The 12,028-nt window shown below is 45.0% G+C and overlaps 1 protein-coding gene across 1 annotated transcript; it reads right to left on the reverse strand.

Moving 5' to 3' along the window:
• Positions 1-297: 297 nt before the first annotated feature.
• On the reverse strand, positions 298-10,762 carry SAP30L (SAP30 like). The gene is made up of 4 exons (XM_068959654.1): positions 10,493-10,762; positions 8,576-8,698; positions 6,892-6,990; positions 298-4,902 (listed from the first exon to the last, which is right to left on the reverse strand). Exons 1-4 carry the CDS (start codon positions 10,676-10,678, stop codon positions 4,774-4,776), a joined length of 537 nt encoding a protein of 178 aa, XP_068815755.1. The 5' UTR covers positions 10,679-10,762; the 3' UTR covers positions 298-4,773.
• Between the last annotated feature and the right edge of the window lie 1,266 nt (positions 10,763-12,028).

Consider the following 12,028-nt stretch of genomic DNA (forward strand, 5'->3'; position numbering starts at 1 on the left):
TTAAAAATACAAGGTGTCCAAAACATTTGGCATAAGATCAGCACAACGCATGGAGGCCAGAAACAGAAGAGGGAACACAGTTTTTCTCTCCCAGTAAGCCTGTTAAAACACTCCAAGCCATTCTGCAAGTTATCTACTATTCACCTCTCCTGTACTCTAACCGTGGAGAGCTGTGGCTAGGACGGGAGTAAACCTTGCCCCGTTGGGGCTCAGCTACCTGCTGATATACAGGATGGCCTGCAGAGTTGCTTGCAAGGGAAGTTCAGATTTAAGGCAGGAGCCCCCCCAATCTCCCCACACTTTCTTCAACTATTTAATTCATTCCAAACAGGCAAGTCAGAAAGGCGAGACCAGGGTTAGCTGCGAAAAGTGCAAGGAGTATCTTACATCTCAACAGTTAATTTGCACTTTGAAAGTGGAAAACAAAAACTCCCTAACTTGGAAAGCTAGGGACGGCTAAAGGGCATCAGTGTCAAGAGAAGTGAGGCATCAACAACATTCTTTCACCTTTGGGACTCTTCAGTCAACGCTCTGGGCAAGACAAGGACTCCTTGTGTAAAGGAGGCTACCTCATCTTACCCACTTTTTTAAACTGTAGAGGCAAAGTGACGCTAGTGCTCCAGGGAAGTAAAACGGTCCGCCAATTTAAATACACAGTCCTGCAGCAGACCATTCCTTCCCCCTCCAACTGCAGTTACTGCTGAAGATCTCCCATTGGTATTCACATTTGGCTCAACCAAAAGACATAAAGTGCACAGCTTCCCCCTTCTTCTCTCATTAAAGACCCATTGCAAAAGTTAACACAGAACAAATCTTCCCCCACGCTGCTAACAGCGGAAGCGTTTCATTCAGTCTCTCCAGGGACTGTGTTCTGTTTCATCTTCTCTTTGCTATCATGACCTGCTTGAAACACACTCTTACTGTGCCTTATTTCGGCTCTTGATTTCAAAGCCTCTGAAACCGGTCTGCACTCAGGACTAACTTTTAATGAAGACTTCATGTATTTTGGTTAAGTCTTGCACACCAGGGTACCTAATGGTTTACAGCCACGTTTCTAAGACAAATCGGACACCATAGTATTGGGGGCAAGTGGTACAAACCTGCCTGCTCTCCTTTTCTCAGTCCAAACATCCAAAGTGCCTGGCAAAAGAAACATTATCTTTTAATGCAATTGTTTACTTCAAGTTGATATACAATATTCCTTGAGATGCAGAGATTTATGAAAACTGCATGCAAACAGAGTCTCCTTGGATATATTTGCACTTTTCAGCCATCAAATTGCTACCAGCTCAAGTCTTCATGCACTTCAAACTCCCTTGAGTTGAGCTCAAGCCAATAATTACCAGCAATAATTATTTCTTCTTCCCTTAAGATGAGCAAAGGGTCAGCATACAGGATAAAACTGAGCCTGGAAGAGGCTCAGTTTCCACATTATTTGTATTTTATACTAATGGCTTCGGCTCTGATCAAAAGTCTAATGAAGTTAATGCAGCTCTTCAATGAGAATTGAATTAGGCTATGTAATTGAAATAGGCTATGTAATGGCTGGAGGGCTTTAAAGAAGATTCCTCTGCCCCAGGGTGAATGTCACCTATGCAGGCTTGTAAGAAATAAGCGTCCAGTAGTATAGGTAGAAGGTGACATGTGGTCGTCCTCCCTGCCCCCAAGGCTTGTGCTCCATGGTTCAAAGCTAGATAGAATTTAAGGCCCATTTGTGAAAAACAAAATGCAAAAGGAAAAAAAAAGTCTCATCATGCCAGCCAAAGCAATTTGCGTCTTCCTTTTCCAACCAGTCCCATCTAAAAGTGCTGACAAAATATCCTACCTCATGGCTTCACATGTGTGAGGTTCAAACACATTTACTTGAATTTCTTTTTTTCTTTTCTTAGAAAAAAAAAAGTTGGAAAGTATTTTTAATTGGCATGCAGCATAAGGAATCAAAAACACAGAATGGTATTACACAGAATGACAATTGCATTGTTGCGTTTTCTGGTTATTAGACACTAAATGCTTTTCAAGAATCACAGGCACCCTGAACATGGATATTGCTACTGAATTGACGTGTGATTGCAGTTTATAGCATGGCAGCCACAAAGTGGCTAACCCTTCCAACAAGACATCGGCTTTCTTTTGCTAAAGGCTTTTTGCTCTAGCTGAGTTGCGAACAAGATAATAAGGCATTTGCAAGGGTTTACAAGGCCATGAGGTCTGACAGCCAAAGATTCTTCTGTTTCTTTGGTGTCTTGCCTCCAAGCTTACCACCTTATAAACGACTGCTAATGGCTGGTAAACATCTTTTCATCATCCCACTTCACTAACTTTTTTTTTTTTCAAAAAGTATAATTGCTTTAAGAGTGAAACCAACAACAATGACATTTTACATCAATTGACCATTTTCAGAGGAGAGAGAAAAAAAAAAGTTTCCTGGATACCCCCCTCCACACAAAAGCATACCAGTGAATACACCTGAACAGATGGAACCTGCCACCATATTTGTGTGAAAAAAAAATCATTTTGCTGCTGGCTGCTAAAACACCGCAACAGATTCATTTACTCTTAGAAATAAAAAAGCCCACAGCAGAAAAAGAAATCCCCCAAACAAACTGCATTTTTACAATTTTGGTCTAGAAGTTACGATGAGGCGATACCCTCTCAACTCAGAAGCTCATTTTCTCTTGCTAATATCCTCCAAGTACATGAACGCTTTCAAGATTAACATGCATTCAGAGAACATACCATCTTAACCATCTGTCCTGAATGAGAGAAGCCAGATCATGTTGACTAATGTGGGAATTACTCCATCCTTTCAATAAGGAAAGGATCAGCGTAATCAGGAAATTTTTAAACATTCATGAAATACTGGCACAAGATATTCTCTCCTCATTCCTTGAGCTTGAGTCTCCCCTCTTCTGTCTGATGTTGTTAAAATCCACACTGGGTCGAATGAGGAAATGCTGAAACGATCACACTCCTCAAAACTTCACAAATGGGACACGTACCATAACAGAATATTTCTGCGTATGACACAGGACTTAAAAATGTTGAAGTCTGTTGCACGTGTATTTGGAATATTAGCAAACATTTCAAAGCTGATGCAAACAGCTTGCTTTAAATTGTGACTTGATTGGTAAAGAGATCTAGGAGAGCTTCAACAAGAGTTTCAGTGGGTGAACCCTTCATGCCTTACAAAACATGTAATGCAGTACTGAATTGGGATTTTGACCTGCGAGTTTAGTTCTTCAAAGCTTCATCCAGTTTTGGAATATTAGAACGTGCTATGGACAAAATGCTAGCCAAGGTTTTCCACTGTTCAGTTCATTGCTTAAGGCTTGTTGAGAATACACTCTAAGAGGAGTCTTGGCATCTCGTAACAGAATGGAGACAATGGTTAGGACAGCAAGGAAACAGAGTGGTGCTTTAAAAATCGCAAGATCCCCTTGAATAAAATTTGAGGTCACTGGAGAACAGTCATTCACAATCAACACTTCCGTAAGCTTCTTTTGCCAAAATAACCATTGTGTATTTGTAAGGACACCTTGGCTTTAGATAACAAAATCAGAGTGATTTTCTCCTACAGCGCCCAGTTAAAGAGCACCAGCATGCCACCCTCTGTTTCACAGAATTCTTATGAAAGCACATGTAATGCTCACAAGAGATGAGTGCTTCAGTACTTTTTGTCCACTTGCAAAGACCAATGAAATGCAACATGCTCCAGTTAGTTCACTACTCTGGTTACGGTGCTACACCCAGTAGCATAAATCTGCTTTATGCTAAATGGAGACTGCCGAGCGCACTAATCTACACAGCAGTTTTGTGACATCTGCTAAAGTCTAACTTCAATATAAAAGTCACATCACTTGTGACTGATACCTGATCTGACGCAGAGATTAAAAGGCAGATGTCTTAACCTGCTGTTCCACCTATCATTGCTGAGCCTTGCATATGAGGGAAACGCACATAATTGAGTGAGTTAAATAAGCATTTCTATCAACATGATCAAACCCAGCAAATAAAGCTACATTTGCCTTAATACCACATTCTGAGGAAACACAGAAGTTCTCAAATGCTTAGACAATTAAGTAGCAAGTTCTTAAATAAAAGAAATTAGGAAAAAAAATGATTTCAATGAGTTGTTTGGCTTCCACGTTGCGGAGGGAGGGAAGGAGGGGGGAAAAAAAATCAATTTCAGACCGGTCAAGTAACATTCACTGGAGCAGATTTGGTGAGCTGAAGCATTTGTAGAAGTTTGGGACTTGAAGCATTGGCTCAAGGCGAGACAGATCATGTGTAGGTGGGGAGGTGGGGAGCAAGCTTCAGATAAACTTCTGACCCATGCACCTTGATTACAAATTTTATCTCTGCTGCTATTCCAGTCCTGTGCCAAGGTAAATTGCATGGTGGTTTTGTGATGCAGTCTGAATTCAGTGAATGAATTCCATTTGTGATCTAAATTGCACTGAGATGCAGATTTCCAGAAATGGTTTAAAACACCGAGGTGACAGACTCCACAGTCCTACACATGTACTTTGTTTCCCCATTATCCTCATTTCTTTATTCCAATGTGACTTTGAAATGAGGGGAAAAAAAAGTCTTCAGAAACATGCTAGGTGCATGTTTTCATATATTCCTGATAAGAACGTCTATATTTTCTGTCATTCAGACTTACTGCATTTAAAAAAATTTACAATATACTTCAACAGTTTTTATATACCTAAAACCACACAATACCATCTGTTCCTTCAAGGTCTCTCTTATTCCAAGTTCTGTTAATCTTCATTCTAGTTGCTTGCTACCTTCTGATTTCTGATCCAGCCTGCTCTTGTTGTTCTTCACCATATAGATGAAATAAGCAAGTGTCTCTTTCTCATTCACAGGAATATTCCTGAAGTGACGGCTGACGGTCTAGAAGGACAACATGTAAAGAGACAGAAATTCTGAAATTAAAAAGTAGAAATAATCCTAACTGGGGGTTCTTTGCGCTTCCCAAAACCGATTTCATGGCCACTGAGCCTAATAAACTTTTAGGCAAACATGCACCAATTCAAAACTGTCAGTCCTCATTTACCTCTCTCTTTACAGCTGGAACGGGCATATGAAGAGAACATAGTCTTGCTATGTCAGCAGTATTTGCAGCCAACCTACAAGCAGAATTTGGAAGCCAGAATGTCCTCCTGCCAAAGCAGCATAGCCTCTCCTAAGTGGCATTCACGCCGAGATTATGTGGAGAGCAAGTTTTCCCTCTATCTCAGTATTTCAAATGAGAATGTCAGAGTTATCGGAACACTCTTCTGTGTGAACCAGATACGGCAAAGATTTAGAATCAACAGCGAAGCTAACGAGAATCTTTGGACAAAGGTAAATGCACTAGTTAAGCTTTCACTGAAAGGAACAGGGTATTTGCAAGGGGAGAGACAAGGTTCAGGTTTCAAACCCTGAAACGTTAGCTGTTTCATTCTTGGAAAAAGGAATGTAAGAAACATCTTGAAGCTGGTGAGGAGATTTGCTTCTCGTATGGAGGAAACACTTTTTTGGTACCCAACACAGCTCCAGAACTGGATTTTGATGCAGGCTGAGCAATGAGTCACTCCAAGAAGATTTATGGAAGTTTGAGTTTTCCTTACGGTGGGTTAGCAGCAGGTGTCTAAGAGCCTCAGGCAGCAGTGATTCAAGCATGGGAGCTGGACGAGGATCCAGCGTAGGGTCACAGCTGCTCAGACTTCACAGGAAATCTGGGAAGTGTGTGACAACTTTAAGTTAGGCTCCCCTTAAGGTCTCTTTCTGCTTGCATAGCAGGTTTTTTCTTTTTCCCTCTCTCCTAGGCAGATGCACGGAAAATTGCCTAAGTATGTGGTCCTTCATGGCAGGAGGTAACAGAGACTATGAACTGTTTAGTTAAAACATGACAAATCAGATCAGCTAATGAAGACATACACCCACCCTGCTTCATTCACCTTATTTTTCCATGCACTACCCTACACATTCTGTACATTAATTCCCTAGTCTACTTTGAAAGGGAGCAAGAAAGTGTTTTGCTGGCATTTTTGGTCTGTTTGTTTTAGGTTTTTTAAGGCAAAACAGTTCAATCTTGGTGCAGACAGTTGTGAAAGATCTACTTAAAAACAAAACAAAACAAAAAACCAAAACCAAACCAAAACAAAATTCATTACCATTCAGTAACTGGTACAGTTCCTCCAAGTTTAGAGGTGACTTTTTCCAGGGAACGCCTTCAGATCAAGTCAGGAGAAAGAACAGAGCAGATGCCCACCTCAAGATGCACACCAAGCACAACTAGCCCCAGTAACAGAGTTACGCTCTTAACAAGTATCCCATGCGGTGTGAAAGAACCAGTAGAGGCCCCAAGGAAAGAGTCTTTTATTGACTTAATAGAAAATTATAAAATGCCAGGACAAGGGAGGGGAATACGGAATCTGAAATCACGGTCAGTGATTTGCCTTTAATAATTAACAATTCCAACAAGTTCAAGAGTCTGTGAGGGAAGAAAAACTAATAGAAACACTGAAAGTGATTATTAGCACGTAAGTTTGAGTTTCAGTGAGACTAATACCCAGGCCACTAGAAACTATGATCTGTTTCCTGAAAGTGACTATAATTGACTGTGACTACAAACAAGGAGGGAAAGGAAGCAGAGAAAAGCAAGTTATTAAGACATGCTTTCAAGAGGCAGCTTCAAGATTTCCATGATTGCCTTAGGTGAAAGAAAGCATACAGCCTTCTGTTGACGCCACGCCCTGAAACTTGCTGCAGAGCACATAGCACAAACTAGTGAGAGAGTCACTAAAGTTACTAGAGCCCAAGAAAATGGCATTTGAGCAGAGGAAAAAGAACAGCTTTTTTAATAACAGAGATAACACAGCTTCTGTCATCACTTACTTCTGCTAGTTGAGCCTTGTTGAGTCCAGGCCTAGTCTGCAATTTATAGTGTCTCTTGTAACGTCGTAGCGTATTCACTTGGAGCTGGAACAAGTCAACCTGGATGTGATGCAGAGAAGGGGGATGAGCACCACCTTTAGCTTCTATTAAGCAGAAATGCAGAGTTATCTAAATATAACTTTCTTCCTCAAGAGAACTGTTTCTTGCCCACACTCAGAGCCGCATTGGCTTGCCTTAGTGACAAATCTAAGTATATTTTGTACTTGTTAAGGCTGAAGGACCAAAATAGCCTCAGGGAAATACAAAATTTTGTTCTGGTTCACATGCTGTCAACAGAACTGCTGGCCAATTTCTGCTCTCAATTACACCTCTGCAACCTCTGAACAAAGGGGAACCTTTTGCTCCCACAAGGTTTAAAAAGCTCACACGTGAGTTATCAATTTAGCAGGCCCTGAACAAATGGCTTGGAACATAAAACAGAACACAAGGACAGAGAATAAATGAAATTCAAATATTTCAATGGGAAGTGCACCACTTAAAAGCAGGGGGAGGTTACAGGAAGGAAGATGAAGATCACATGGGCAATACCATGCTTCAAAAACAAAAGGACACTCTGTTGAAAACCAAGAAGAACGCGACATTATGACTGATACACTGCAGAGCTCCCTGTCGAGTTACGTGATGTGCATCCTCAGTTTTCAACTATCAAACAGCCCGCATGCTCTACAGCACTAAAGCTTTTAGATGCCAGTTGGCTCTTCAGCAATCATTCTGGTAACTATGGTAAAGCCTGTATTAGAAAGTTTTGACAGAAAACTCCATGGAACAAGAGCACGAACAACTACAACAGAGTGACACATTCAGCACCTCCAACACAGATATAGCTTTGCCTACAAAACAGTTCTAGCTTTTTCAAAAGAAAAATGCCTTGTGCCAGCCTCCGTGGCACCTCCAGCAGGGGGCTCTGCCGATGCGGCTGGAGCCGGGCTCCTCTGCAAACATCACCTTTGCACAACTTTCTGCAATGTCAACAGTACCAGAAACATCATCAGAGCAAACACTGTGAACAATAGCACAGAAAAGAGATTACTGTAGTGCTTTGTAACAATAGATTTATTTTCGTCAAAATAAAAAGATGTTAGGAATATGGTCTGTGATTTGAAGGTAGTTTTAAATAGTACCAAAATACTGTATGCAAAGGTCTGGAGAAGCTTAGTATCTCTGGATACCATCTACCCAAGCATAAAGTGACTGGACCAACCGGACTCTCTGGTACATCATTTACAAAATGATGTATGCTAGATAACAAAAAACCATTTGGGGCCCCAGTTATCGCTAAAAATATTTCATTTTAACCTTTAAAAGAGGATTATCACCAAACCCTATTTTAACACCTCACTGTTCGGAAGCTCTACGTACATGAAGCTGTACAGTTACATTATCGTACCTCTTTTCATAGAAAGCTTTATACGGACAAAGAACTCATCCAGGGATGAGGATAAAAACTGGAATATTACATATCAAGTAAAATCTTCCTGAAAACTGAGTTTAAAACCACAGCAGTTTCAGTTAAGCTAAAAATTTAAAATTTGGAAATTTTCATGCATCTGAAAACATAGAAGTGAAACGGCAACATGCTCAAAATTGGTAAAGCATCCTACACCCACTTCAGACCCCTACTAACCTCTGGAACATCCGTTTCATGCTCAGGAGAGTCACCTCCATCATCGCTTGTCTTCCTCTTTCTTTTGTTTCGGACACTTTGAATGAAATTCTTGTGGAAATCGCAAATATATAGATGCCTCACCTAAGAATCAAAAGTGGTGAAAAAAAACAATCAAAACAGGTACTGTAAAACCAGCATCCCAAACAGCCACTTAGACACCAGTGCTACAGAAGGCACGCTTCCTACCTCATGACCGACATTAAGGAAATTCTATTCTTAAACCCTGGGCCTCATATCATACTCTTGAATTAAAGATAATTTACATTACAAGCACTAAAGACATGGGAAGTGAAGTACTCAAGAACTCCAGCTGAAACTGAATCTCTGCTGATAATTTCTTTTTTATAGCTGTGATCACATGTCAAGAGAGGGGGAAAAAAAAAAAGTAATTGTCTGCAGGAAGTATATTCGCTTCAGGAGTTACTACGAGGTGGTTAAGAGAAATATTATTCTTTCCAGTGCTCGTGAACTTTCTTATTAGAACAGTACATGAGATTAATAATGCAAGTTGTTTCAAAGTCAAGTCAGAATAAAAAAACCTCAGTTACAGCAAACAAACTAAAAGGAAAAATGTCTCATTCCTGTAGCTTATGCTGTTATGGAAAATCATTTTAAACAGAGATTATTTCACAAGGATTAGTGCATATATACAAAAATGGACCGCAAAATTAACTGACACCATAAGGCACAAATGTCTTCAGACAACAAATGCATCCTACATTTGGAATCACTTTACATAGACAGCTTCATACTTTCCCTTCATGTTCATTTCATTAGCCTGATTTCCTCTTTTTATTCCTAAGGCCTTTCCTCTGGTAACAAATCATTTTTTCTACAATGAAAAGAATGACTGTACTACTACAAAAACCTGCTGAGGACTCAGACCAGGAGAAAAACTTAACTTCTTTAAAAATAAGTTTATATTTCAAATTTAATCTCTCCTCACACGATATTTTATGTTTTGGCCACATAAAAGCGACCTAACTACCTAGAGAAACTGTGAAACAGTCCAACTCAAAACCTCACCTTTCTGTTTTCAGTTGTTTTAACTTTTAAAGACCAGGTAAGAACCGCTTACAGAGCAGACTTATGTTAACAGAGTTGCTTTTAAGGAATTCCTTCTGTAAACCTGACAGGCTGCTCCGCTCTACCTATCCTCTACTCAGCAAACAGCCTGTTTCTATCTGGAGCTGACAGCTGTCATTCAATATCATTAAGGGGTCAGCAGCAAATAGGGCTGTTTAGTGCCAACCACAGAGCAAATATGCAGCTGCTGTATTTAAGAAGTAGTACACCTCACATTCAGTTGCGACAGTTTTTAAATAATCTGCTTCACCAGAACATGCAATCTTCCTAACTAAAGGAGTTGGTCACATCTCGCCAAAAGAGCAGTAACCCACATATATTATTTCACCAAGCAGCACCTGCATTTTTCAATTCGAAAACTAAAACCAGCGCTAGCGCCTCCGAAGCGAGGACAAGTCGCTCCTTTGCTCACCCTGCACACAACCTGCTGCCCTCGGTAGGAAAGCTTCCTTCTCAACCCCGTTTTTCTCGACCTGCCTCACCAAGGCTCACGTTACGACGGGCGCCATCAGGAAGCACCGTATCTTTACCACGGCGTGTTTGCCTCTAATCCTACCGCAGCAACGCGGGATGGGAAAAAAAAAAAAAAAACCCAGCCACGGTGCAGGGGAACTCAGCCGGCAACACAGAGCCGCGCCGCGCCGCACCGGGGGCAGCGGGAGCCCCCGCGGGGGCGGGAGAGGGCTCCTGGGGGGCGGCGGCGGCCGGCCCCGCGCCCGCGGGAGCTGCAGTGCGGCGGCGGGCGCGCCGCCCGCCGGCGCGGGGGCTCTCGGCGGGGCCCGGACTCACACTTTTGTCGATGTCCAGCTTCAGCTTCTTCTGCGAGATGCTCTTCTGGATCCGCTTGCTGAAGGACGCGTTGCCGGCGGGGCGCACGCAGCGGTCCCCGTCGTCGATGAGGCAGCAGCTCTGGCCGTAGAAGGGGGCGGCGGGAGGCCCATCCCGGCTGTCCTCCTCGGTGCTGAAACCATTCATCGCCCACCTGCCCGCCCCGCGCCCCGCCCGGGGAGCCGGGAACCGGCGGGCAGAGCCGCCCCCCGCCGCCGGGGCTCTCCGCGCCCGCGGGGGGACCCCGCCGCCCCCGCGGGGGCCCCCCGCTCCCTCAGGGGCCCCCTCGCGGGGGGACCCCCCTCAGCCCCCGCGGAAGCAGTGGCGCCGCCAGGAGGGCCGGGCCGGGCCGGGCCGGGCCGGGCCGCCCCCCGCCGCACCGCACCGCACCGCGCCGCGCCGCGCCGGGCCCCTCAGCGCGGGCCGGGCGCCCCGAAGAGCCGCCGCCGCCGCCTGCGGGAAGCCGGGACCCCGCACGCACCACACACACACACAAAACCGCCTCCCCGGCAGCGGAAGTCCCGCCCTCCCGGCCCGCAAGCAACGCGCCGGTTGGGCGACGAGGCTCCCGGGGCGGGGCGCTCCGCCGGCGCTTCGCGCGCCTATTGGAGGAGGACGCTGCCTGTCCGATCGCGCCGCGCTGCCCCGGCCCGCCTCCGCGCCCGCACGGCAGCCGGAAGGTCGCCGCGAGACGGGCGCGCGAGCGCGAGGAGGGGGAGGGCGGCGCGCGCCGTTGCTAGGGCACCGCAGTCCCCCCTTCCCCCTCCCCCCCACGACCGTTACCGGCCGTTGACAGGGCGGCGGGCGCCGGCGGGGAGGGAGCGCGCTGCCCGCGCCGCCATCCCGTCACGGCCGCCCCGGCCGCCGCCTGCCCTTCCTGCGAGAAGAAGGAGCGTTTGCTGAAGAAACTCGGCGTCTCCCCCCTCCGCTGCCCTCGCGCGAGGCGACAGAGCCGGTGCCCGGCCTTGTCGGCCGGGGAGGAGGGGGCGGAGGGACCTCGCAGAGCGCGTGAGGCGGCGGCGCGCGGGCTCCCTGCGGCCCGCGGCACCCGCCGCCTCGCGCGCTGGAGACACCCCCAGCCTCTGGCTGCAGCGCTGCCCGTCGCAGTCTGTGGGCCACAGGTTCACAACCCGACGTTCCTCTGCGTGGCAAAAGCTGAATCAGCATCGCTCTAATACACCACGAAAGAAAACAGATAGGCTGAATTGCTGAATGTGCGTTTCTGGCACAGTCCCCTTTGTGAAAAAAAAAAAAAAAAAAACTTACTTGGACATGGTCTGCAAGTACCTGTTCTTGGTTGGGACGTCACGTGAAGCTCCTGACCTAGCTAGCACCTAGCTAGCATAGGCAGGAGTTCCTGGCTGAAACATTAAAGATTTTTTTTCTTCTTTCTTCCTTTTTTTTTTTTCCTACTTAAAAGGCAAAGATGGTGAAATGATTGGACCTGGAGAAGTGTTTCCCAAAGCAATCTGACTTGAAGCTTTGCATTCGTTTTCT

The sequence above is a fragment of the Struthio camelus genome, chromosome 13, assembly GCF_040807025.1.
Source record: "Struthio camelus isolate bStrCam1 chromosome 13, bStrCam1.hap1, whole genome shotgun sequence".
Classification (NCBI taxonomy): domain Eukaryota; kingdom Metazoa; phylum Chordata; class Aves; order Struthioniformes; family Struthionidae; genus Struthio; species Struthio camelus.

Bases quoted from the DNA above. Each gene is read 5' to 3' on its own strand.
- SAP30L (XM_068959654.1), bottom strand. From the start codon at position 10,678: ATGAATGGTTTCAGCACCGAGGAGGACAGCCGGGATGGGCCTCCCGCC. The intron at 8,699-10,492 runs GTGAGTCCGGGC...TTTGATTCTTAG, and splicing joins AGCTGGACATCGACAAAAGT to GTGAGGCATCTATATATTTG. The intron at 6,991-8,575 runs GTTAGTAGGGGT...CATCACATCCAG, and splicing joins ATGAAACGGATGTTCCAGAG to GTTGACTTGTTCCAGCTCCA.